Source organism: Chelon labrosus, assembly GCF_963514085.1.
Source record: "Chelon labrosus genome assembly, chromosome: 16".
In the NCBI taxonomy this organism is placed as follows: Eukaryota; Metazoa; Chordata; class Actinopteri; order Mugiliformes; family Mugilidae; genus Chelon; species Chelon labrosus.
The window spans coordinates 16220447-16247886 of record NC_140349.1 but is presented as its reverse complement, the minus strand read 5'-3'; the positions used below and the strand labels follow the sequence as shown (position 1 = coordinate 16247886).

Below are 27440 nucleotides of genomic sequence, written 5' to 3'. Positions count from 1 at the left end.
TGCAGAGTCACATAAGCCCCGCTGCCAAGGGAATGTGGACGCCGCACGACCTGGATGCACCTTTCTCCGTGGATGCTTTCACACTGAGAACTTTGTGAAGTTCCAGTAATTGCATTTAGCCGAAAAAAAAAAAAAGTGGACTCGCTGATTTTATTTGGTGTTTAACCTTGAGGAAGTCATCTTGGCATCCATCCCTAAGTAATGCATCACAATAATTCGCCCTTGAATTCTTGAGCAAAGTCCAGGACCTTCATTTCCATTGACTTTGAGAAAAGACGTGCATTGTCCCGTGTGTTTACGTGTGTTTCAGCAGAAAAAATGATATAAATACTAACTGAGGATGATCCATCACACGCACTCACATAGGCATGGTTTTTACATTCATTTCTAAGTCAGTCAGTAGGCAATGTTATGAAAGCCCGTGTCTTTACACCTGTGACTGGAAGTACAGATAGGCCTGCACTGAGCCATGTCAAAATACAACTAACACTACTAATGCAACTACTCTCAGCATGTCTCATCTTGTGATGTGAAAAAAAAGAGAGTGATATGAAAAAGGGCATGCCTCTCCAGGGGAAAAGATTTGTAAGTTGTAGTGGCTTTATAAATGCTTCAGTGATCTTGATTGACAATCAGTGAGCCACTGACGCAGAGTTTTAGAGTTAACAGGTTGTTGCAACAGGTTGGTGAAATGACAGTCACAGGAGTTTTTCCTCAACCTGGCAACCTGAAAGTATTCTTTTTAATGAGGGGTGATAACTGTGCAGACCTGAAGGCCCTGCCACTGAAATGACTTGGACCACAGCCCGTTTATAGGGGTAGATGTGCGCTTCGTTCTTGTAAAACCACCCATCCATAACAGACCGCTGACAGATGATGACTTTATCAGCCTGCTGAAGCGCACGGAAACCCGGCGGCCTCTGGATGAAGCCCGGAAGCGAAACCGCGAGGGGTAGGCGACAGGTATAGGAGCTGACTAAAAATGTAAAACCCATCTTGGTTTTTATAACTCTGTGGCACGGTGCAATGACGATTTACAGTCTGCGGAAACCGCGACGGTTGAGTTGGAGGAGGAGGAGAAGGAGGAGGAGCAGACGAGCTCCGCGGCGTGTAAAATTTCCTGAACGCAAGCGCACATCCAGCTGTCGATGAGATGTAGAAGAGAAGAAGCACTAGCGGCGAAGATCTGGAAGGTGTGTCGCTCACTGCTGTCGCTCAGCTGTCTCCCCCTCCTGCACCCAACCCCCTCGTTGTGAAAGAGAGGGAGAGAGACGCACAGAGAGAGAGAGAGAGAAAGTTTCGTGTCTTGACGCACGGTAGCCGACCGTTCACTCCACACGATGGCACGTCTGTGTCAGTGTGCAGCGCTGTTGCTTCTGGAGCTCCGCTGCTTTCGACAGAACTGAAAGATTTCTTTTTTTTTATTTTTTATTTTTTTTCCCGAAAGTGTCACCATGGCCGAATTTGGAGAGAGCAAGAACGCCGTCGGTCCAGGAGCCGGAATGAGCGTGGAGACGCACCGAGGGGAGCCCGTGTCAAACGGAAACTGCAGCGTGTCAGACACCGTCAAGAGGGTCCAAAGCGAATCCAGCTGTGAGTCCCCGACGTGGGAGAACACGAGTGCGAAGCCAATCCCTCGACGCAGCAGTCTCATCAAGGTAGGGCACCATGTCCATCAGCCGCTCATCTTGCCTTTAACATAAAGAGGAACACACTCGTGCAATACAAATGCGTGCAAACTGTTGCAAGTCCAGAGCAGAGCCCCAAACCCTGCAACTGGGCCACACAAGATATATTATGATACTTCAATCACTTGAATTACACATCAATAGTGCAAACCCTGCAGGGATGTTAATCTGAACGAAACACCATAAGATAGAGTCTAAATAAAACCACCACAGACAGGAGAGATGTGGGCACTTATCACACACACACACACACAGCTGCCCACAACACTGCTGGTTATAATCAACCTGCACCTTGAAAACAAACTGTTGTTGGTATATACGCTGCTGCACTGCCTTCTGTCATCTTCCTCTCCATCTGGGACTGTGTCAGGCGGCGGAATAATCAGTCACCTCATCTCACCTCATTTGGACGTGCTGTTGTGGAAATGTGGAGAGGAGGCAGTTTGCGAGAAGCACATCAGGCGTGTCGCGCTGGAGGCGACAGCCAGTTTGCCTTACGATTTGAAACCAAGCGTAAAAAAAAAAAAAAAAAAAAAAAAAAGCGAAACTCGTGTGCTCGTGTGCATCACGCAGGGTTGATGTGTGTGGTTTCGTTTTTGCCAGACTACAGCAGGCGATGCCACTTATTAGCACTCCCTCAGCTAGAGAGAGGAAGACGAGGAGGAGGAGGAGGAGGAAGAGGAGGAGGAGGAGTGAACCCACCTGCAGTTGTCTTTGATTAGAATGAGAAATTGCATTCACTCCAGCCTGTGTGGCTCACAGTTGAATGTACTCCTGTCCAGTTAACCCCAGTGCCCACACTCGGCAGAGCAGAGCAAAAGTCACACATCCCCTGACACTGATGCCATTCACAATTCATACTGGTTTGCAGCTGCATTTAAAACAATGCCACATCAATAACACACGCTCAATAACTCATCCCCTGAAGTTTACCTTTTATGGTTTCGGCCTTAAGCCATGTGGGAGGTCTTACATTGATCTCTAGTTGCTGCTTGTCTCCAGAGCTGCCTGTCTGCAAAAACATGATTATTCCAACGTGCCATCACCCGAGCTCGATTGGCTCCCTCTCCCACAAGACAGGAAGCCGGCCGCTTGGCCAATTTCCTCGCAGGGTTCGTGTTGCAATATTGCTATTAAGTCATGAGCAGTTGGTGATGACAAGCCACTTTCTCCACGGGCCACCTTTTTTTTTTACTGAAAGACACAAACAGACAAATGTTTCTCACCTCCTTGCCCACACACAGGCCTGCTCCTGTCTGGCTTCTGTTGGTTTCCACAGTGCGGCCAGCTTGAGGCAGAGGAATTAAACACACTGTGCTTGCCTGCTGAACGTTCCGGTCGTCTCATTCCGGCGTCAAATAGCTCAGGAGGCGAGCGATGTGTGGCGCTGCGTTTGAACGGCCACAGGACGTCAGCCTTACTAATTGTACTGTTTGTGGTGGCAATGCAGGACAGTGTGGGAAAACACACTTTCCCAGCGTACGCCTCACATGCTTCCTTTGCATTTAGCTCGCCTGGGTGATGTGTGTTCCAGTGCCTCCAGTAGACGTTTTAGCACAGCTGTGCAGACATGTCTGTGTGTTCACCATCAAGTTTTGAACCACAAACTTTCGAGGATCTCCATAGATCGAGCTCAGTCCAAGAACCAATAAGTTATGAATCACCTGTCAGCGCGGCGTCATGTGTTTCTGTTTGCTAAAGATTACGCACAATAGGAGTCTGCGCGGTATGTAGGCAGATAAACAGGAAGCTTGACATTCCAGACAGGAGTCAAGGATTTTAGCCCAGCGTTTTGTGTGCGTGCGTGTGTGTGTGTTCCCTCCTTCCCTCTTGGATTAATGAGAGTGCCCCTAATTGTATTCCATCAGTATAATACTGTCTGTCTGCTCTCATTTATTCCGTCTCGCCCTCACATGTGCGACGGAGGCCTCCGAGTTTATGCCTTTCTCAAGTTCATCTTGATGTAGATAGCCATCAGCTAGTTTCTAATGCACACACACATTCAGCCACACACATGCACGGACCTGCCTTCTCATAAAACACGGCAACAAATATCTGCTTTCAAGTTCTCCTCTCGCTTGTGCCCAAAAAAAACGCTATAAGGCAAAGGGGGAAAAAATGATCCATGGTTTATGTATGAGTGTGTGCACACACGTATAACCTCAGCTCTTTATTAACCAAGAAGAACTACGCAGACTTACGTAACCCAACACAGTTCATCGATTATCTCGGTTCATGCATTCTTACACTTAAACATCTTAAACATCTTAAACATTTCAAATGATCCCTATGCGTAACAGATGCATGTACTTGTTTGTGTTTTGCACCTAAACCAGTGTCTAATGAGTGTGTGCATATAGAGTATGTTTGCGTGTGTTTTTCAGACTGAGGAAGCAGCGTTAGCCGGAGGCAGCAGTACACAGCTGGGGAGGATAGTTGTTTTAGTCAGAGCAGCCTTGAGCGCCTCCTGCAGTTCAAATCAACATCTTTAGCCTGCTTTAAACCACTTTAGACTGCACGAGCATGACCCTGCACGGCACGGCACAGCACAGCACAGGCAGTGGATTAACCGTCTCACTCACTGTGATGCAGCCACTGGAAATACAACTCGAGCTCAGAGCTGAGCTGGTGATTGCTCCACATATACATTCTACATTCATAGCATCCACCCACGCATGTGCAGTGGTATGTATGTATAGTGCGTGCACGCGTGGGTGTCTGACGTTGCGGCGACGTTGTTAGCGAGCCATGAGAAAACCTCACACCGCACTCTGAACGCTGCCTTGGTGCTCGCAGATGATGCTCAGTTTAAGTCTGTTTAGCGCTATCTTCGGTAAATGCATCTGTGACGTCCGTCAGCTGGAATTGTGGTTAGCTCAATGACAAGATGACCTTTTCAAGTCAACCTTTTACTTGTTTCGTTTTGTGTGGCGTGTGTGCTTGATTGTGTGCGTGTGTGTATGTGTGCACGCGCGCACATGGGACTTCAAAGGTTTAAAGCGCAAAAGAGCATCTGTTGCTCTGCTCGCCACAAGAGCAGAGGTTTATAGTCGGAGTGGGCAGTTGAGTTACTGCGAACGCTCACCACATTCTCTGTTGTGAACATCATTCCCATGCACTGAGGCGCTGACACTGACTTGACCACGTGACTCTTCGTCTCCACTCTCCTGGGTTCTTTCAAAACCACACGGTCACGCAAACTCCGCCCAGCACACAGTATGTGGTCATGACATAGTTTGCCGAACATTAGTCATAATTTGTGCTGTAGCCGACAAATATTTTAAGGACTGGCCAATTTGAGAACAACCAGAGAGGGCTGTCACAAATAGAGAGAGAGAACATCTCTATTGAAAACACTGCAGGTATGCTAAATACACCGATCAGGCATAACATTATTAACACTGTGTAGGTCTCCCTTGTGTCTCCAAAACAGCTGTGACTCATCAGAGAATGGACATGGGCCTTCCGAGGGTGTCCTGTGTTGCGTGGTGGCAACACAATGTTGTTAGTGGGGGCCTTTGGGTTCTATGGGTTGAGGCGAGGGGCCCCTGTGGATCGGCCCACAGATACTTGAACAGTTTGGGATCTAGTGAATTTGGAGGCCAGGTCAACACCTTGTGCTTTTTTTTCATGTTTTTTGAGTTGTTCCTAAACCATTTTTGTGTGTGTTCCTGTGTCAGGCTGCATCCTGCTGGGTACACCTGGTCTGGTCTAGGTGGGTGGCACATGTCTTAGTAACATCCACATGAATGCAAGGTCTAAAAGTTTCCCAGCAGAACATTGTGTTGTCAGAAGATGGTCAATGTTATTTACTTCTCCTGTCGGTGGTTTTAATGTTGTGGCTGATCGTGTGAAACTGCATATTAAAATCTCACACCTGCCAAAAATACACATGACGACACTGTTATAGTCCGTGTGTGAAAATTTTACAGTTCGTTGTTTTCTAAGTATGGAAAGAAAGAAGACTTATTTTAGATTGTGTGTCACCTGATTAACCTTAGGTCCGTGACATCAGTGAGAATTAGCAGGTAACATAAAGCATCCCTGTTGTTGCTATGGTTACCTGCAGTATAACAGCCGGTACCTTGTGTGGTGACCCGGAGTGTTTGGCTGGAAGTACGCTGCCATATAAGGCGTGTGCGTGCGTTTAAGTTAATCAGCTTAGCTCATGTTAACTTGTGTTGTTTTCAAATGATTCATTTCCAACGACGTTCCAATAGATGTCCCTTGCGTTCTTTCTGGAGGCCTTCTTTACACAACGATACATCCCAGATTTCTCAGTAAATCACTCTCCAACCCTCCTGGTGGTGTGGCGCTCCAGGGTGAGAGGCTCTTGGAATAAACAATGCCATTAAGCATCCATCATGTGCTGTCAAACACACAAGGCCAGACAAGACTGTTCCCATCCAATCTTCAGCCCTCTATTCTGTATTTCCTCTCACCTAGCAACCATTCATCTTTCTCTTTCTGTCTTAATTAACGGATCAAAGACGACGCCCACTAACGACCCACATCTTCATTCTGCTGACTCGGAGGAGCCGTAATTAGTTATACAAGCTTGTTGCATTCATCCGCGCTCTCATACATCACACCATGCATGTAAGGCGGCTAATGAAGGCGCAAGGCTGTTCTAGGGCCTGCAGGAGAATACCAAGCTCAGGGGCTCCGTGGTCGTCCGTTCTAATGATAGACAGCAATCAGCCAGAGAGCATGTTTATTTATTCCCCTTCATGCTTCCTCCACTGCAGCTTTATCTGTTTTATCTCTTTCCTCTCTCCAGTTTGAACTTTCTGTGATGTCGCTCTGGCATCTTGCGTGTCCTCCTCCTCTAATCTAATGTGTTCTGCCTCCCAGTCTCTCCCTCGTCTCTCTCACTCTCCATCCATCCCCGTATTTGTCCATCTGTTCAGTCAACGTCCATGTCCTAACAGGAACATCGGTAATCTCATAGTCACACAATCATCCGAATGTATCCGCCATAATCTTTTGTACATTTCCAACAAATGAAATGTCAGCCTAAAAATGTCCTTTAAAAAAAATCTAAATTTTCTGATTGATTTTTAGACATTTTTATATTATCTGAACTTTAATTAAAGCTCCTTAAAGGGGAACTACTGTTTTTTACAACCTGAACCTTATTTCTGGCATAACATACTATCGTTTACTCACCCATATAACTTTTGTGTCATTTGTAGTCAGTCGGGAGATATTTAGATCAGCGTATATCCATATAGTGGGAGTGACTGGGGCACCGAAACACAGCCTCTAAATAACGCATTATCTGCCACGAAACTCGTTCATTTCACCAATATTTTGTCATTGTACGCGAATGCTATTCCCCGTTGAGTCCGGAGTTACCTGTTAGCACATTACAGGTAAACAAGCCGACCTTCGCGCGTGCGTGCAGTGCTCAGAGATGACATCGTGCAGGTCAGAAGACATCATCTGGGGTCTGTAGGTCAATCTACAGACCCCAGATGATGATAATAGCTAACTCCGGACTCAGCGGGGAATAGCACTAGCGTATCATAACAAAATGTTGGTGAAATGAACGAGTTCCATGGCAGACAATGCGTTATTTAGAGGTTTCGGTGCCCCAGTCACAAAAATGACTGGGGCACCGAAACCTGCAACAAAAATTTGCTTTTAAAAATCACTGTTTATTATCTGTTCAGTACCAAAGACGAAGAGAAAGTTACCTTCGGGTGTTGTTGGAGACCAAAAACAGAGCTAAAATGATTCATCAGGTGTATAGAAATGAAGCTCCAAGTAAATGTTAAAGTTGCTCCACGTGTGCTGGATTTGTAAATTGGCATATTGGTCAACACTTTAACCACATCATCCTCTACCGCTACAAAATTATGCCCCATCCACGTACAAATGGATTTGCTTCTCTCCCGTCGCTTTGTTGCTGACAGTTGGTTGCTAGTTGACATTCCCCGGCTCTGCTTGCCACGATAACCCTCTTGTTTATTTCCCACTCTGAATATTTCTGAGTGAAACAAGCAAAGCATGAAAATATTGCTGTTGTACGGACAGAGCCATCCCTTTTTGTCGTCCCCACTTTTTATTTGAAAGAAAAGACGTCGACGATGCCACCCTGGGTGCACCCGACGCTCTTAGCCTGCCATTAGCATAGCAAATTCGGTGATCTGAACCGAAAGCTGCGGACAGTGTTTCCTTACGGTTATCGTTTGAGTGATATGTCAGTCAGCTCCATCAAACATTACAGTCACATCGCCTCAGACTTGAGGTTAGTTAAGCTCAGTGCCTGCCCACACCACATCGGCAAAGTCGGTGGTCTCTTGTTGCTGCTGTGCTGCTACTCGCTTCCTGTGTGTACGGCCCTTTAAGGTTTAGTTTGTTTAAGCTACCACCAGAAACGTATCTTTGCATGATATTTAAATCGCCTGATTCCTGAGATATTCAACAGGTTGCTTTAACAAAGAAAGCACGTTTATCTGCATGGATAGCGCTGAATGTTCAACACTCTGGGCCCACTGTCGAACCTAAAAATAACCCGTAGCGTTGCAAGAGTGACGAGGGCTTCACGCAAGATTTTCTTTTTCTTTCTTTTCATTCTGTCTTTGTCTCCTGTGCTGTCACTTCACTCAGCTCTCAGTGGAGCCACAGGAAACTCTCTGTGACGGCCTGATAGGCTGCTTCCTGTTTTGAAGCGCGGCGGCGGTTTTAGAGGCTCATCTTTCTTTCCGTGAGAAAACAAGCTAGGACTTTTGTGACGGAGCCGTACAGTACAGGCGATTACACAGAAATTGAATCTTATCGTGGGATGGAGGCTGAATTTGTTTTCCTATGTGCATGCGTCCATACGCTCTGATCTGTTTGGTTTTTTTTTTGTTTTTTTTCTGGGAAAAATCAATACATTTATGTTTGCAATTTCTTCCAGGTGTTTATCCACTCGACGGGGACATGGGTAACCTCCAGTTTTATCTTGTCAGGATAATTTATTGAGAGCCCACGGTGACGTCAGTGCTGTTTGGCTGTGTGTTTGAACTCTGTCTCTCTCTAAGTCAGTAATTTATGCCGTAGGCCAACAGAGGTGAACATGCAAGACAGCTTCCACACGCGAGATAATTGAATCCCGGCGACTGAGCATGCCTCAGAAAGAGTCCTGGAGCCCCCCTTCCCCTTCAAACACGGCTTGTGACAGTTGCACACCATATGAGCCTTATTAGTTTTTAAGGGAACATGTCCATTTCTTCAATAGGATTTTCTACCTATTGCGTGTCCATTAATCAGGAATGAAACGTCTCTTCCTTGTCACGTAGTGCGCATACGTCTCTGGAGATGATGTTATTTATGTGCAGTCCTAACTGGGTAATGTGTGCACAGAGATGGCTGCTGATATAGCCACAGAGGGACCATTACCGGCAATGTCACACACACAGGAAGAGATATAGATTGAGGCCGGCATTAATCTCCTCTGCCTGTCACTACACTGCATGAAAGGAAGAGGTGAATGATATTGTGCGACTGTACACTACTGTGCAGATGTGCAGGTGCATCTGTCTGTATCTGTCCACGTCGTGCCTCGTTTTGGGTCACGTGGGAATTTCCCATGAGCTTTATTTAAAAAAAAAAATAAAAAAAAAATTCAAATTGTTATAATGGGACATTTGTTCCTGATACGCTGCTCTCCCTGCTGCTGTGGTGCAGCTCCGTCTGAGTCTTTCTGTTGGAGATACACATCGAGGTGAAGCACTCCAGAAGAGGCAGGTTTTTAATGAGAACATAAAAATCGATTAGCTCAATTACAAGTCAGTGTTTTATTGCGTTAACAGAATGCTTGCATCGTTGTATCCTTCCTAAGGTGCTAAATCCGACGCGATTCCATCGTTTCTTCCTCTTCCTGCCGTGTTCAGAATAAGATTGGAAGATGGTCTTGTCCATGCAGCCTCCTCTCCTCTCACTCCCTCCATCAAGCCCTAAGGCACCGGGGGTTATTTTTAGAGCACTCTCATCACACGGGCTCAAAAAACTTGCGATTGGAAACACTTCTCCCTCCTAATGAGCCGATTGATTTGGAAGGATTTGCGACGGTCAGGCGGCCTCCCTTCCATCCGAGGCTCTGTGAATTACACCTCCCTTCTTCTTTCACGTGTTCATTCATATTCTTTAGATGAAACACAGCTCGGGTCTCTTTCTCTGTTATCTCTGCTTTCCTTTCATATCCCCCAGATTTCTTTTGTATGCAGGGTTCCCTCCTCTCTTCTCTCATAAAAGACACAAGAGCTCAAGAGGTTCATGTGAAGTCCTACTTGAATGGAGTTATGCTGATGAGTGGAGATTAATCAGCCACTCGTCAGTTTTCACAGATGTTCGCTGCAAACATGATAATGTTAGTTCACTGGCGATCAAATGGACTATAACTCTCCAAAACAAATTGAAAAGGTAAAAATATTGTGTGTTCGTCAGCCTCAAAGCAACAGGCTGCTGGGTTTGGTCTTCCAGTGATAAATTTATGTGCACACATTTTTGCTTTGATTTATTTTGCAGTATCAAAACAACTTCCAGAAACAGAATATGATATTGTAGGTTATGTGTTACATCCCTTTTTTATTATATAGTTTTTTGAGTTAAATTAAACTGATTAGGTCAATAATTATAAAAATAAACTCTGCAGTTCTTTCTAGCATGAGTATGTACGGGTTCCAACTTCTCAAATGTGAAAATTGTGTGCTTTTCTCTACATTCATTCTTAAAGGGGAACTAGTGTTTTTTACAACCTGGACCTTATTTCTGGCATAAAATACGATCGTTTACTCACCCATATAACTTTTGTGTAATTTGTAGTCAGTCGGGAGATAATTAGATCAGCGTATATCCATATAGTGGGAGTGACTGGGGCACCGAAACACAGCCTGTAAATAATGCAGTATCTGCCACGAAACTCGTTCATTTCACCAATATTTTGTTATCGTAAGCTAGTGCTATTCCCCATTGAGTCTGGAGTTACCTGTTATCATCATCCGGGGTCTGTAGATTGACCTACAGACTCCGGATGATGTCTTCTGACCTGGATGATGTCATCTCTGAGCGTCATGCGCACCCGCAACGGTCTGCTTGTTTACCTGTAATTTGCTACTGCTATGGTTCGTCCACAACCTCAGAATCGGAAAAATATTCAGCCATGTTGCAAAAAACTAGCAGTAGCAAATTACAGGTAAACAAACCGACCATTGCGGGTGTGCATGCCGCTCAGAGATGACATCATCCAGGTCAGAAGACATCATCCGGGATCTGTAGGTCAATCTACAGACCCCGGATGATGATAACAGGTAACTCCAGACTCAATGGGGAATAGCACTAGCTTACGATAACAAAATATTGGTGAAATGAACAAGTTTCGCGGCAGATAATGCGTTATTTAGAGGCTGTGTTTCGGTGCCCCAGTCACTCCCATTATATGGATATACACTGATCTAATTATCTCCCGAACGACTGCAAATTACACAAAAGTTACACACAAGGACACACAACACGATCGTATTTTATGCCAGAAATAAAGTTCAGGTTGTAAAAAACAATGGTTCCCCTTTAAGAGAGACCTTAGCCTTAAAAGAAGTTGTTGTGAAGGACATGCATTAAACAATAAATTAACTGAAACAAAACTGTTGGACATTATAGATGGTATTGGTTATTCCAATAGCCTCTCACGGAATACTTGCACATTGATTATGATCAAATTTATAACGAGTTACATAAAATTTTGCATTTTTCCACCATTAGTATTTGTCTTCTTACTTGCGATACAGGACACCAGTATGCTGAGTATGTGTGTGTTCGCTTTGTCTGTCCCTCCACTTCACAATTGAATCAGCTGTAATTATGTTATCCTGCTTATCCTGCCCAAGATTAGCCTCAATGAAGTCTTTGATTTGATTGTATCAGGGCTATTATATCCGTAACTGAATAACTTTGCCCACGTATATGTTTTTATCTTTTAGCGTGGGGTACTTTGTGGGGGTGACATCTGATCGGCCATTAAATCAGATGGATGAGCCCTGATGGTGCGCTCGGTTAAACTGATTGGGTCCGCCAGTGTCATTGTGGAGGGGCAGAATTAGAATGCTGCAGCCTGCTGCCTCAGTCTAGTCAGGTATGATTAATGGTGTAATAGTGAAAGGGCAAGGGCAAGCAAAGGCTTTTAGCATTGTATCAGGAAAAACAACAGATTAGGAGGAGGACGTTCTATGTGGTAGACAAAATAATCTGTATTCATGTATAGTTATATAAGATGATATTCCTTTTAATCCTTTCAGATCCATTCTGGACTGGGAAAATATTTGTCATGCCTTAGCAATGAATGGTCTTCACAGGATCACTGTCTGCATGTCGCTGTTTTGAATTATTATTACACCCCATCCTCCTCTTTTTGTCTGGCCCATCATCTCATCCTTCCCTCCCTGCTTTTCAGGATGGATCACGTGCTGGGCGGGAGAGGAAGAAGACAGTGTCCTTCAGCAGCAGTCTGTCAGAGAAGAAGATCAGCAGTGCTGCTGACTGCATCCATTCCATGGTGGGTTAGCTGCCGCCTGACCCTTCCCATAAAACATTAGCTTTACATACCTGAACATGAAATATTTAATGGACCGTAGACGCATCAAGGGTTTCTGGTAGATCAAAGGCCTTTGAGCCTGTCAGACTTTCTGTAGAGCTTGTTTGTTCAGAAGTGAGGTGGACTGAACTCTCACACTGAAAGTCTGAGCGTGACAACTTCATCTATATGTTGTTTCCAGGTTGAGGGGAGTGAGCTCAAGAAAATCCGACCCAACTCTCGCGTTTACCAGCGTTACTACCTACTTGATGCAGGCCTGCAGGCTCTGTGTTGGGAGCCGTCCAAGAAGGAGTCAGACAAAGCTCGGATCTCACTCAGTGCTATTCGTGAGGTCAGTGTCCAGGGAGAAAGAATTTCCCATATCAACCCTCCCTGGCTTTGGCTTAATGAAAAACCTCTATGAGTCTTTAAGTCTAATTCACTGGAAAGAAAAAGATTTACAACCCTGAGCCATATGGAAGACAACAGATCATTTGTTTGTACTGTATGTGACGTAGCTCTTTCACGGTCTCGAATTCCAGGTACGGACAGGCCGTAACACAGAGACTTTCCGCACCAGTGGGGTTTACGAGCAGATTTCAGAGGACTGTGCATTCTCAATCATCTATGGAGAGACATATGAAACCTTGGACCTGGTGGCTAACTCTGCAGAAGTGGCAAACATTTGGGTTACGGGCCTGAGGTATGACACAACGAAGGACTTGCAGAAGTCTCAGAAATTATGTTAGACAAATGTTTTGGTTTAAAACTTCAGTTCCTTTGTGACACTGTAGCAGGGCAGTCAGGAGAATGAATGTATGATGATCAGCTGTCAGGCAATATGTTCTTTCTCATTTAAAGTTGCAAAACAACACTTACGTAGAGGTGCTGGTTCCTAAATGCGCCAGAGGACTTCTTGTATGGATTGGCCACAGTGATGTTGCCCATTGGTTTGTGGACCCCTTTTGAAGTCTCATGTTTGGCAATTTAACCTCCACCATGTTGTTTCTGAACCAGAAGTGGCCATATTTGGACAAGGAAGAGTAGCAAAAGCACACTGCACAATGAATTTAGCAAATGATAAACAACAATAACTTTTGTGAGAGACATTGAGGATTTTTGAATGGGAGTCTTTTGGAGCCAGAGACATTCTGGACCCATTACCTGGCGACCATGAGTGATATTGCACTTTTCAGACTTTGTGGCTACATCCATCATTTATATACATTGGTTAAGTCTGACATATATACTACATCACATCAACGTTTCAGTCGGGTCAGTTTTATTTCATAGGACAAACAGTCTTCATTGGTTTCCTGACCGACATGAAGGTGAACAAGAAATGACAGATTTCATTTGTGGTTGAACTAATGTTCGGTCGTGCAGGCAAGGTTGGGAAGGTCTTCACATCAGCCCAACAATATATGTTATGTCTTAGCTTTTTCCCCAGTATTGATTGTACTGAGCTAAGCAGTCTGATTTTTGTGGGTTGATTTCTTTGTGTAGTCCTTTGAGTCCTTTTTGTTATGAAGGGCTCTGATATAAAACGTGATTTGACTTTAAACTGAGTCCGCTGCTCTGCAGTTATTTTATATTTCAGGCACTGTGCAAAAGGCCTGAAATGAAAATGGAAAGCTTTTGTGATGCAGTGTTATGACTAAAATATTCTGCCCTACTTAATCGGCCCCTGTCCATTCTTCTCTATTCTGCCTCTAGGTATCTGATGCAGTATGGGAAACATGCCCTCGACATGCTCGCCAGCAGTCAGGACAGCCTTCGTCTGTGCTGGCTGGAACAGCTGTTCTCCTCTGCTGCTGATGTCGACAGACAGGAAAACATCGCGGAAGGGATTCGCTTGCAGTCAGCCGTAAAGTTAATACAAAATGCGAACCCTGGTGTGAGCAGCAACAAAGTGGAGCAAAGGTTTAAAGAGCTTCAAAGAGTCAGGGAGAAGTCGTGCGGGCTAGCAATAGGTAATGGATCTGGAAACCACAGTGAAACCAAAAAGCCACCTGGAAGAAATGACCGAGTCACCAAGGAAGATTTCATTGACGTCTTTCACGACTTTTGCACACGCCCAGAGATTTACTTCCTGTTGGTGCAGTTCTCTAGCAACAAGGAGTACTTGGACGCCAAAGACCTGATGAGGTTCATCGAGGCTGAGCAGGGCATGGCTCAAGTGGGTAACACAAGTGCATCACACATACAGTCAGAAAACAAGTCGGGGTTACATGGTTACAAATGTAATTCTCTTGTTCTCTCAATTGTCCTCTCTCACTCTGTACTCTAGGTGAGCGAGGAAACCAGTCTGAAACTCATCCAGTCCCATGAGCCATCGGAGGAGGGACAGCAGCGAGGATACCTGTCACTGGACGGCTTCACCAGCTACCTCACTTCAGCTGAGTGCCACATCTTTGACCGGGAGCATCACATCTTGTGCCAAGACATGTCCCAGCCGCTGTCACACTACTACATCAACTCCTCCCACAACACCTACCTCATCGAGGACCAGTTTCGAGGTCCCTCTGATATCTCGGGCTACATCCGCGCCCTCAAGATGGGCTGCCGATGTGTGGAGCTGGACGTTTGGGATGGCCCTGATGGGGAGCCAGTGGTGTGCACCGGACACAACCTGTCCCCTCCGCTGGCCCTGCGTTGTGTGTTAGATGCAATCGGGAGGTTTGCATTTGTGGCATCAGAGTATCCCGTAATTCTTTGTATTGAAAACCACTGTTCAGTTCATCAGCAGAAAGTGATGCTGCAACATCTTGTGAAGATATTAGGAGAGTGGTTGTACACAGACGTACCAGAGGAAGGGGCCTTGTATCTTCCATCGCCAAATGCTCTGAGGCATCGAATCCTACTAAAGGGTAAAAAGTTGGGGCCAGCTTCTGATGGGGAGGATGGGGAGGTAAGTGAAGAAGATGAAGGAGCAGAGGTATGTCAACGATTAAAAGCAGCTAATAGTGGAGGGACATCTGGTGCAAGTGAGAAGGAAGTGATGCAGAAAATTTTCCCTCAGTCTAATCCTCCTCAACTTCCTCCCAAACGTTTCCAACTGTTGAAGGGTCTCTCTGACTTAGTAACTCTTTGCCACTCCGTCCGCTTCATTGACTTTGCAACATCATCCAAAAGCCAAAAACCTTGGGAACTGTGTTCCTTCCACGAGTCTTTGGCTTTGCGTCTGGCTAGTGAGAGCCCCGGCGACTTTGTCAACCACAACAAACATTTCCTGTCACGAGTGTACCCCAGCCCCATGCGTATCGACTCCAACAACATGAACCCCCAGGACCTGTGGAAGTGCGGCTGCCAGATTGTGGCAATGAATTTTCAGACGGCAGGACTGATGATGGACCTGAACACAGCCTGGTTTAGGCAGAATGGGAACTGTGGATACGTTTTGCGGCCGGCCATCATGCGGCAGGAGGTGTCTTATTTCAGTGGTGACACCAGAGACACGGTGCCTGGTGTAACTCCACAGCTGCTCCATGTGAAGGTGCGGTGGAATAATGTGTAGACCACAAGAAATATGTCCACTAGAATAATTCAGTTCATTAGAACTTGGGTCTTAGATGTTTGTGCTATCATTGGGAACTACAGATCCAGTTTGAATGCTTATTTGTTACCATGCAATACTGTTGTCTAGTTCCTGGACGTCAGCATTATTTGGGATAGAATAATATTATCCTGACTCATGAAGTTAAAACTGCAAAATGCAAGACCAAAGTTGCATTAAATTAAAATCATCATGAGTAACTGTCCTCCTTCTCCCAGGTGATAAGCGGCCAGAACTTGCCCAAGCCCAGAGGTGCTGGCGCCAAAGGGGATGTGGTGGACCCGTATGTGTATGTGGAGATCCATGGCATCCCAGCTGACTGCACGGAGCGTCGCACCAGGACTGTGACCCAGAATGGGGACAACCCCGTCTTCGATGAGAGCTTTGAGTTCCAGATCAACTTGCCTGAGCTTGCCATGGTTCGCTTTGTGGTGCTGGATGACGACTACATCGGGGATGAATTTATAGGTGAGTGGGTGTGAGGGTTTTCAGTCGTTGCATTGTTTTGCTGACACGTTGATCACCTATTGCTTTCAAATTCATCGAACCCGAAATGCGATTTCCTTACCGCTGCAGGTCAGTATACGATACCTCTGGAGTGCCTCCTGCCTGGCTACAGACATGTACCCCTCCAGTCTCTCACGGGGGAGGACCTACCGCACGCCAAGCTATTCGTCCATGTGGCCCTCACCAATCGGAGAGGAGGGGGAAAGCCTCACAAAAGGGGTCTCTCAGTACGAAAGGCCCGGAAGGGGAGGGACTATACGGCTCTGAGGGACTTAGGTCTTCGCTCTGTGGATGACATTTTCAAGATGGCTGCTCCTCTGCTGAGAGAAGCCACTGATCTGAGGGGGAACGTGCAGGTGAAGAAGAGTTTGTTAGCGCTTGATACTTTTATCTTTTGTCATATGTGATAATGTGATGCTGTTGGATTGTAGTGCAACAACAATTAGTCAGTTTAATCTTTTACCTTTAATGACGCTGACTGACGATTACAGCTATATTTTTTGCAACCTTTAATAGTTACAAAGGACAAAGCTGAAGACTGGCAGTATCCTCACGTTCCTTTTTTGTTAATAGCTGAGCTAACCTTTATGTGCCAGGCTGCAATTTGGTCTGTGGGTGCTTGAGTCACCCTGCAGCAATAAAACTGTAATTATATGTTCTGTCAGTGTGATGAGAGTGTTGAAGTGTCTTGGTTTCTTCCAAACTACTTCTACAGCACAACTGCAGGAGAGAAATCAATAGCCAAGAGGAAAGACGAATGGTCCTGTTTTCAGGAGTCGGTTATGATTACCTGTGTGTATTTGTGCGTATGACGGAGATTGAAAGCAAATCAATGGATATCAATGGAATCTGGAGAACTGATTTTACTTGGTGTCCTTCTGTCCAAAAAAAAAACACGAAAAAAGGAAAGAAAGAGGAGGAAAGATTAATTTAAGTTTAGATAAACAGATCTAATTTGTGAATCCTCCCTTTTGTTTTTTCTACAGAACTCGGTAGCAGTGTTCAGGGAGCTGTGCGGGGTGTCGGCCGTGGCTAACCTCATGCAGTGTGTGCTAGCTCTGAGCTCCGGAGTGTCAGGACCAGAGGGGACGCCTTTGCTGCTGTTTGTGCTTCAGGACGACTACCCCACCCTGGAGGCTCAGGGGCCCTTGCCCGACGTCCTTCGCCGAGTTGTCGCTACCTATGAAACGGTGAGGAAGGAAGTGTTGACAGTTTCGCGCCGAGGTAAAGGAGTGGCTCATAAATCTGAAATTCACTTTAAGGAAGGGAAGAACACAAGGCAACAGAATCGCTCACTCGCCTCCCCCCATCTTCTGGCCGGCTTGTTCAGAAACACAAAGTGAGAGCTCATTGTTATGCAGCGCACAACATCTCCCATTTATTCTGGCCATAACAAGTCCCATAAACACATTGGCGGCATCCTCACCTTGGCCCGAATCCACCGCGTGTTTCCACCCAAATAAAACTCTCGCTGACCACGGAGACAGTTATTTAACAGATTTAATTTATGTAACGGTGTCCCAAAATAAAACCAGCCATCGAAGAAAAACTCCCCCGTGGATATAAACACAAACATAGAAAGAAAGAAAGAGGACGAGAGGGAAAAAAAAGGGGACAGAGGGGTCAATTGTTAGTCCAGACAGTCAGTCAATAAGGGGGAGTGAAACAGTGTGTTCGTTTGGTTTGTTCGACTCCTTCTGTCACTGCAAAAATGCAATATCAACGTCCTCGCTTTCATATCTCACTTTCAATATATTTCCCTTTGGTGTCTCGTCTCCATCTTTCATCGTCCTCCCCCGTTCCTTCTTTCGCTCATTAATCAGCTCCTGCCTCCTCTTTTCCCCCTGCGCCTTGTTCGACTGTGGCTGTCCAGCATAAGTGGGCTTTGCACGGCTGCAGTGGAATCGCAGTTTTTTGTTTTTTTTTAACCGTCTCTCTGGCAGCTGCAATATTTTCTAAATTGATATTTGCCCAAAGTGTGCCTGCTCGTGTTTCGCATTAGATATTCCCCGGGAATCCCATGAGCGGGATGATGGACAGTCAGTATGAATTGCCAATTTAGCAGCACCATCCAGAGGGCATGTGTGTGAGGGTATGTGAATGAAAAACGGACAGGTCTGCACCCTGTGGTGGAGTTACGATTAAGGTTTTGTCTTATCACCTGTGACACTTTAGCAACAAATCAATGCTTTGCATCGATGTAGACCTATGGCGTTAGCATTTTTGGACATTAGCATGTAAGTAAGACTGTGCACGTGTGTTTGCTTGCGACTCTTTGCGCACATGTTCAGTCACCTCTGCTTCCAGAGTGGAATAAAAAGCTCACGTCGGTGCCGAATACCATTAGCATAGATTTGGATCCTGTTCGGCTAAATGGATTCCACACCTCAATCCTGACGCCTCAAGAGAGAGGCAAAACAGCAGAGGCAGGAAATTGGAATGAGTGTATGTGTGTCATGGTAGCGTTCTGTAGTTAATCCCTTATTTGTTGAATGGCATTTTTTATTTTTTTCCCAAAGAGGGGTCAAGTCCCAGCAGGGTTTGTGAGAGGAGGTGCAGAATTAATCAGGCAGACGCTTCTCGTGTTATCCCCTTGTGTGCGTGTGCGTTTTTGTGCGGTCATTACTTTAAAAGAGCAGTCGCATTACCCACTCTGTGTGCTTTGGCATGCATGCATCTGTGTACGTGTACTTGCCTGCCGAGGGAACTCTGTTTGACAATTTCCACATTTTTACGACCAGCGTATGCGGAACAGGAAACAACATACATCAATCTTTTTGCACCTTTAACTTTTTATATGATGTGATAGTTTGTAGCGTTCTTCGAGATGTCGAATACGTTCTTGGTGCGCTACAGCTGTGTGTGTTTTAACGAGTGTTTCCCTGTCTGCAGATGGTCCAGGCGAGCAGAGCCGTGATGGAGTTCTCTGATGGACTCTACGACAAGATCCTGCACATACAGACAACCGGTGTGTAGGCGTGTGTGTTGGTGTGCTCGTGTGGACATGAGATGCTGCTATGTAGAGCGTGTGTTATGATGTGTGTCTTTAATGAGGCTCCCACACAGCCTCTTCTGAACGGCTTTATGTGCACTGGAGTGGCTGCTTTGGTCATCAGCTCCTTCCCTTCCCGTTCCCTTTCCTTCCCTTTCCTTTCCTTTCCTTTCCTTTCCTTTGCTTCTCGTCTTTCTCCTTCTCATTCCTTCCCTTTCCCTCTTGTCTCTTTCCTGTCATTTTTTCTTGTCCCTTTTCCTCTTCTTTCCATTTATTCTTGTCCCCCTCCTTCTTGCCTTTTTCTTTCCCTTTCCCTTCCTTTCCTTCCCATTCCCATCCGTTCCGTCTTGTCCCTTTCCTTTCCATCGTTTTTTTTTCTCCAGCTCCATCTTGCCTAATCACCACCACTGTCAGACAAGGTTAGTTGAGACTTTTTACTGGCGCGGTTCATCTGTATGTTTTGGATGAAGGAGGTTTAAATTGGCCCCACTCCCGTCGTCAATCTTCCTTCTGTCTCTTAAGGGAAGAGCACCTTATCTGACCCGCTGATATCATCTCTGTGATCTTTGGCAGAGTTCAGTTTGCTTCAGCACGGCCCCTTGGGTTTCTCTGACATTAATCAGACAGACTGTTGTCACGGTGGCGATAAACAACCCCCCCCAACACGCCAGTTCACACCCGACATGTTCTTCAGCCCGATTCAGTCTCTGGTTGTCACCCGTGAAACCATTTGATCGACATTTAGAAGTGTTAAACAGTGGCTTGGTGCAAGTGATGAGTCACGAAAAAAAGTTTTTAAAAAGGAACTCTTGCGACGCATATTGAAGCGTCTGTGTGTTTTGTAAGAGCTTTGTGGGTGGAAAATGAATGCAAGCTCGTCAACCTGTCCAACATCACACTTGAGAAAAGTTCAACTAGAAAAGAGGAAATGAGGAAGAACTCGAGATAACGCAAAAGAGAAATCATATTTGATGATGGTTCAGCTGAGGCCACTGAAAGGAGTAATAGAATATTTGACGGAGATGAATGTTGTTTATAAATTTGCAGACTGCTCCGCTCTGCTCCCAGACCACTCATCGCATCCTCCGCTGGAGTTTATTTTAGTTTTTTCTGAGGCCATGGCTTCACTCAGTGTGATATATTCATCAAGTTCTGCAGATAGGACTGCAGTGGAGGCCCCTTACTGCAGATTTACTCTGTTTCTGTTTTTTTTTTTTTTTCTATCGTGGATCTTTTACTTTATGTGTGATCACATGTAAATGAAGTGTTTTTTGAAAGTGCGACAGTTTAGCCCTGCGCTGTGGGCCCGCTGCCAGTACGTTCATCTGATAAGGAGCTGAGCCCCGAGGCCCGATCGTACGAACAAAGCTCTTCCTGTGTGTACGGACGAGAGATGGTGATCAGGTGATCCCAAGGCGGGGGTCCACCTCTCTTTCCTTGGGAGGAGGGGGTCGGGCAGCGAGAAACGCATAAACAGGTCACTTCGAGGGAGCCACGGGATGGTCGGTGGCAGAGATGGATGTCTGGAAGTTACATCAGCGTAGAGAGGAGGAACGGAGAGGGAGGCGAAAGCTGTGGGAAGATTAATGGCAGTGATGGATAGCTGGAGGCGAAGCTGCGAGGAAGGCGAGAACACCAAGGAAGAAGAGAGAGTGAATCCACTTTAGTATCAGGATGTGGTGGCGTGTTAAAGGGCTAAATTAGGAAAACACTTACTTTCTCACTTATTATTAGTTGTAGCTTATATGTACGATCAGCCACAACATTATGACCACCTTCCTAATATTGTGTAGGTGCCTCCAAAACAGTTGTGATTCGTCGGAGAATGCACATGGGTCTTCTGAGGGTGTCCTGTGGCGTCTGGCAACAGAATGTTGTTAGTGGGGGCCTTTGGGTCCTATGGGTTGAGGGGAGGGGCCTCTGCAGATCATCCCACAGATACTTGATAAGTTTGGGATCACAGTGAATTTGGAGGCCAGGTCAACACCTTGTGTTGTTTTTCATGTTTTTTGAGTTGTTCGTAAACTGTTTTTGTGTGGGTGTGTGTCAGGTTGCATCCTGCTGCCATCAAGGAGTGTCATTGCTATGGGGTGGGGGTGCCTGGTCTGATCTAGGTGGGTGGTACATGCCTAAGTAACAGCCACATGAATGAATGCTAGGTCCAAAAGCTTCCCAGCAGAACATTGTATTGTCACAAGATGATCAATGTTATTTACTTCTCCTTTCACTGGTCATAATGTTATGCCTGACCGGTGCAGATATATGCGTCCTATATTTATTTCATCTATTTTTGAGATACCTTTTTTCTTTCTGCTTAAATGAAAAACAAAAGAGAGACAATAACACCAATCTCGAAAACAGTTGTTTCACTTTTCACCTCTAGATGAAAGTTTTAAGTACGTTTCACTTCTGTCACACCCTAGAGTACGCTCACACTGAGGTGAGAAGCTGAACCGCTGCAGCTCGTCAGAGACGAGATCTTCAGCTGATGTGTGAATTTCTTTTTCGCTCACATGTCTTACCTGAAACTATTTCCTCAACGCTTCGGCTGGCACACCGTTACCATTCAGCGGGACTCGTTGTTTTAACGGAAAAGCTGTGATCACCGCAAATAAAACTCCAATCGCCCTCTCAGACATGAGTAGTACAAAATCAATACTATCTAAGAGGACTGAGTGATAGAGCCTGGCTGTTATTGCCAGCGTGCTCACAAACTAAAAGAAAAACGTGAATGAATGAGGATAAACATCTTGTGCAGATGCTCCCATTCATACAGGGTGCAGGCTCTTTCAGTAAATGGTTAACTGCGCTGGAAAGCTATGTGGATCACAAGAGAATATGTTTTGGAGGAACGTTCAGAAATAGAGGCCCCACACACTTGGAATATTCACATATATACCAACAGGACCTCTGGGCTTCACCTCACTGAGAAATCGGCTGATCAGCTGCTTACCCCCTCTGGGCCCTGATCTGTTTCGCGCTGAGCCTCTCATCTGGAAGTGTGACTCTTACTCTTCATGAGACGCTCTCAGCCGTGTCGTTTCTTAACGGCATCAGACTGAAAGTCACATCTTTCCCATCTCAACTGCTCACAGTTCAGACGGAGGACAGGAAGTGAAAGCAATGTAAAGCCTGCTGCGTTCTGACGGGCTGGCCCCTGCAGATTATTTTGTCCTCTGGGTCAGGACCCTGTTTCTGTGTGCATGTTTATCTATGTGTGCACACTATCCAAGTATTGGCTCGAAAATATTGTCGCCCCCTCCCCGTGCTTCGCTTGGTTTCACATGGAAATAGACACACACACACACACACATACTACGCTGGCACGTAGGCTTCGAGTTGCCTAGCAACCACGTGGAAAAGGTTATTATTCAGGCAACTTATGTAGGTGTGTGTGTGAATGTGTGTGTGAATGTGGAGCGGTGACAACGTATGGGTGTGCAGGTGTGTGTCCATGTTTGCAGACGTTTAGTGACAGAGAGGAATTATGTGTGAGGAAGTGGTAAATAATTATACTTTCACACAATCTGTTTACTCCCCTGTGTGTGTGTGTGTGTGTGTGTGTGTGTGTGTGTGGTCCGCGACTTGGCGTGTTTAACGTCTCATTGATGGCTCACAGTGATGTGCGCCCCATGTTAACCCACTTCCGGGTTTCCATGGTAACAGCGGGACAGTGGCCCGGGGCGGCTGGAGGAAGCCAGACACACAACTCAACTCACTGCGCGCACTCTCAGAGCCAGCCGGAGGTCTGACTTCTGTGGCGCTGACTTGCTCTCTTTAAGAATCTTTTTTTCAGACTTTTTTCAGTCTTTCAGACTTTCCATTCCTTTGCATTCTTCGTTGCCCACTCTTTAGTTTTTCTTTTCTCTCTGTGCTGCTTGTAGTTGTCTGGATCAATTGTCCAGAAAGTTTTCACTTCCTCCGCAATTGTCATTTTTGAGTGATGTGAAATTAAAGCGTTGGAAAAAACTGACTTTGGCAGTTAGACCCCACCTCAGGGATCTCCTAGAGGTGGTGGAGTGGAGCTTGGAGGTGGAATGTGAAGACTACACCGCTATCTGCAAAAAAATACATCTGAAAAATATAGGTAACATGTGACAAACACTTCCCTATTGAACTTTAAGGTCCTTTTTCAGCAGTGAAATACAGCCAAGGACTCCTGCTACAGTAAATACTGTAATACTGGAAACATGGCATCGATGCCGCTTGACATTCAGAGTATGAATGATGAATGCTGCAGGAACAGTGATTCATTCATAGCCATTGTTTACAGACCACACACACACACGCACACATCAATGACCGCATGAGTCTGGCTAATATTGATGTTCCTCACCTCCACCCCCTTAAGACCGTTCACTGTTTGTGGTGCTGATTCAATCATGCGGGGTGAAATGACCCACGAACATCCGCTCGGTGTTCATGGCTGATTTCGCTCCCGTAATCTCTTTCTTCCGTAAGTCATCTTAATAGAAGCTGCTCCGAGGTAGCGGCACTGGCTTTTTTTAACGAGAAAACCGAGCCTGCCTCAGGGTTTTTCATGAATTATATGTGGTCACGTCTTCGGTAAAAAGTCAGATTAACACAGGATGAAGTAAACATGCATACACCAGGCATAACATTATGACCACCTTCCTAATATTGTGTAGGTCTCCCTTGTGTCTTCAGAACAGTTGTGACTCATCAGAGAATGGACATGGGCCTTCTGAGGGTGTCCTGTGGTGTCTGGCAACAGAATGTTGTTAATGGGGGCCTTTGGGTCCTATGGGTTGAGGGTAGGGGCCTCTGTGGACCATCCCACAGATGCTTGATCAGTTTGGGATCTAATGAATTTGGAGGCCAGGTCAACACCTTGTGCTGTTTTTCATGTTTTTTGAGTTGTTCCTAAACCGTTTTTGTGTGTGTGCCTGTGTCAGGCTGCATCCTGCTGCCATCAAGGGGTGTTATTGCTATGGGGTGGGGGTGCCTGGTCTGGTTTAGGTGGGTGCTACATGTCTAAGTAACATCCACCCGAATGAATGCCAGGTCCAAAAGCTTCCCAGCAGAACACTGTATTATTACAAGATGGTCAAAGTTATTTATTTCTCCTGTCAGTGGTCATAATGTTATGCCTGATCAGTGTATTATTATTAACACGGCTCAGTAGATACGTGGATATTACTCACCTGAAGCGCTGAAACAAACTGCTATACATAAGAGTATTTTACAGACGTTTCATTCCTTTTTTGGAGCCATGACTGTCTATGTTTTGTGCTCCCAGTAACGACGGTGTCAGGCAGATGTTAACCAGATACGTTCCCTCTTAGCCGCGTTAGCGTAACATTTAAGAAATCAGAATGTCACTTCGCATCAGCCAAATTGTCCAAATTAGCTAGTTTTGTCCCTGAAGTGCAGTGTGTTCCCGTAAAACAAGTGAGGTACAAGCAGAAAGTGAGTCACTTACTGTGGTTGTGTGTGTTGTTTTGCTCCAGCCATGGAATATCATGAAAAACTGCAAAGCCTGGCAGCAAAGGAGGGGCTGAAAGGTTGCAAGGTCGGCCGAGCACTGGAGAGTTTCAGCTGGAACATCACTATCCTTAAGGTCAGCGGCACACTCGCACAACACGGCACTCATCCACTTTCAAAAACAGCCTTAAGGTTAGAACATTGGATCATGTTATGACCTCTGGCTTGTTGCTCATCTTTCTCTCCCTCAACGACGAACCCTCTGCCCCCTCTTCTCCCCTGTTGCCCTCCCTCCCCCTCCGCTCTGTTCCCCCCCCCTTTCGTTACATCCAGGGCCAGGCTGACCTGCTGAAACGTGCCAAAGCCGAAGTCCAGGAGAACATGAAGCAGGTGCACGATGCTGCTCTGACGGGAAACCTCACCAAGGAGGGCGTGGGCTTGAGAAGAGTGCGCTCCCAAACGCGACGAGGCCAGGATGACAAACCCACCACGGCTTCTAGAGGACCCTCGGCATAGATGGCCAAGCAAAGGAAAGAGGACATAACCAAACTGCCATTGTAGCTGCTGTGACAAACCATTTTCATGTCATTCCCGTGTCTTCGTCGTCTGCCACAGTGGGAAATTTGCATAAATCTACTGGAGTATTATAGTAGGTAACCGGGCTCTAAGAAAGAAGGAGTAAAGAGTTGATGAATGTAAAAGTCTCCAAAATGGCGCCATTTCACAGAACGCTCTAGAGCTGCAGAAGTCAATGAACTGCCGAGAGGAGGACGTGAGATGAATGTAGTTAGAATCGAAGCCAAGGTTCAGCTGTTTGCTCTGAATTAAACTGTAAATACACCAAATGTTCATTATTCTGTTGTGTGTGACGAGGAGGAAGTTTCCCACCACCTCCACGCATGACTCACAGATGTTGCTTTCTAGCAATATCAAGCAAGGACTCAAATCAGATCAGGCAGTAGGACATTTTGTTTGTGGACATTCTACCATTAGTTCGTGGATCAGATCAGCCTCCATGTGTGTCTCTCCGTCTTCTTTCTGTCCAGTGTTTTCTAATCCCAGATTGCTGCTCTTCATCTGATCACCTCCAGGTCCTTTGTCTCCTCTTCGCCCTCTAAACATTCTCGTACATACAGTACTCTATATTTTTGTATTTTCCTGAAACCCCTGTGCCAATAAATCCACAGTTAACCGCCATAATGATCAACTCCTCGACTGTAAATGTTCGCCTCCAGGGAGGTGGACATTTACAACATAACCGATGCTGTTATGTTTTAAGTGCTTACTTTGTGTGAAAACACTGTACAGTATTTTAATATGTAATTCTATCCTTTTGCTGTAAAGAATATTTTACGTAAATTATTGATCCTGAATGAAAACATTTCCAGGCGTACTGGTGCATTAGAGGAGGTCGACCGGCTACTGTATGTGAGAGGTTACAATCCCTCAGCGGTCAGGATGCGAATAAACTAGTTTTTAAATGACGCTCGTGTGTCTGTTGCCGTTTCTCTGCGGGGCGCTCGCTTTGATCTGCGTTCATTGGTTGCCACAGTGCCGCCATGCCAGCTGGGCACACTCATCAGCTGTATGTGAGGGGAAACAGGCGTACGGCGCTGCTGTGATGTGCACTGGATAAAAGACCAATCAGCCTCTGTCTGGAGCTTCAGTGCACTCGGGCTGAAAGATTACGATCAAAGTCACAATCTCAATACGGATGTTGTGTACCTTACATCATATCCTACACAGTACGAGGTCCATTTTGACCTGGAGCCTTTCAATGATGCACCATGATCCTCATCATTCCAGGAGTTATGGCGTTTGTGATGCTTACATTTTTAGCCATGAATGAAAGGCCGTGAAATATGGTGCAGACGATGCTTGTTCCTAGAAAGTGAATCCCAACGACCTTTGGACCTTCAGCACCGTGGTGCAGCAACAGCAACTACAGGATGAATTGGTATACAACCTTAAATGACTCCTGGAGTAAGTTCTCAAATGGTCATCAAGTCAGAATTGTAAAAACTTTGGTTTGTGGCGAATTCCTTCAAAACTTCCCCGATATTGAGACTTTGTGGGCCGTGGTGATTAGCTGATGTTGCCATGCCAACATGCTGCACTAAGGTGGCAAACAAGCGAAGCAGAATCTTGTTTCTAAGCCTGCCAAGGACAGCCTGTCCAGACTAGTCTAACAGGTTAGGTACATATACTGTTAGGGGACGGTGTATAAAAGTGGTTGTATTCCTACACCTTTCCCATTTTACAGGGGGTCAAATGTAACTATAACTTAAATATGTTCTGGTTAAGAGCAACAACAGTGAGTTTTGCCATTGACCTTGTGGATATAAAATCACATCATCATTTTATTCTATTATGACATTTGTGTAGACCGTTGTTATAATTAGCTTTTTTAACTCTTCCATTATGGCTATAAATATGTTTTGCGAGGCGGCAGCGGCCTAGAACTGTGATCACCAAATTCTTATCAGTTCATCCTTGAGTCCGCGTGGATGTTTATGCCAAATCTGAGGAAGATCTGTCAAGGCGTCCCGGGAGATCGACATTCACAGGAACAGCGCGGAGACTGTTGTCCCGAACGCCGTTTTCAAGGCGAGGAGGAATATTTAATTATTTGAAATGTGTCCGTATAGACAATGACTGCGACGTACAGTGCTGTTTTCCCAATGACGTAGAACA

At 45.7% G+C, this 27440-nt stretch overlaps 1 protein-coding gene across 1 annotated transcript; it reads left to right on the top strand.

The window, feature by feature from the left end:
• The first annotated feature begins 659 nt into the window (after nucleotides 1-659).
• On the top strand, nucleotides 660-27372 carry LOC311501104 (inactive phospholipase C-like protein 2). Its single transcript, XM_084562768.1, has 12 exons — nucleotides 660-1658; nucleotides 12127-12228; nucleotides 12449-12598; nucleotides 12789-12949; nucleotides 13963-14425; nucleotides 14537-15742; nucleotides 16021-16270; nucleotides 16379-16665; nucleotides 17296-17499; nucleotides 19202-19277; nucleotides 24773-24882; nucleotides 25080-27372. The coding sequence occupies exons 1-12, from the start codon at nucleotides 1455-1457 to the stop codon at nucleotides 25260-25262; spliced, it is 3396 nt and encodes a 1131-aa protein (XP_084418894.1). The 5' UTR covers nucleotides 660-1454; the 3' UTR covers nucleotides 25263-27372.
• The last annotated feature ends 68 nt before the right edge of the window (nucleotides 27373-27440 follow it).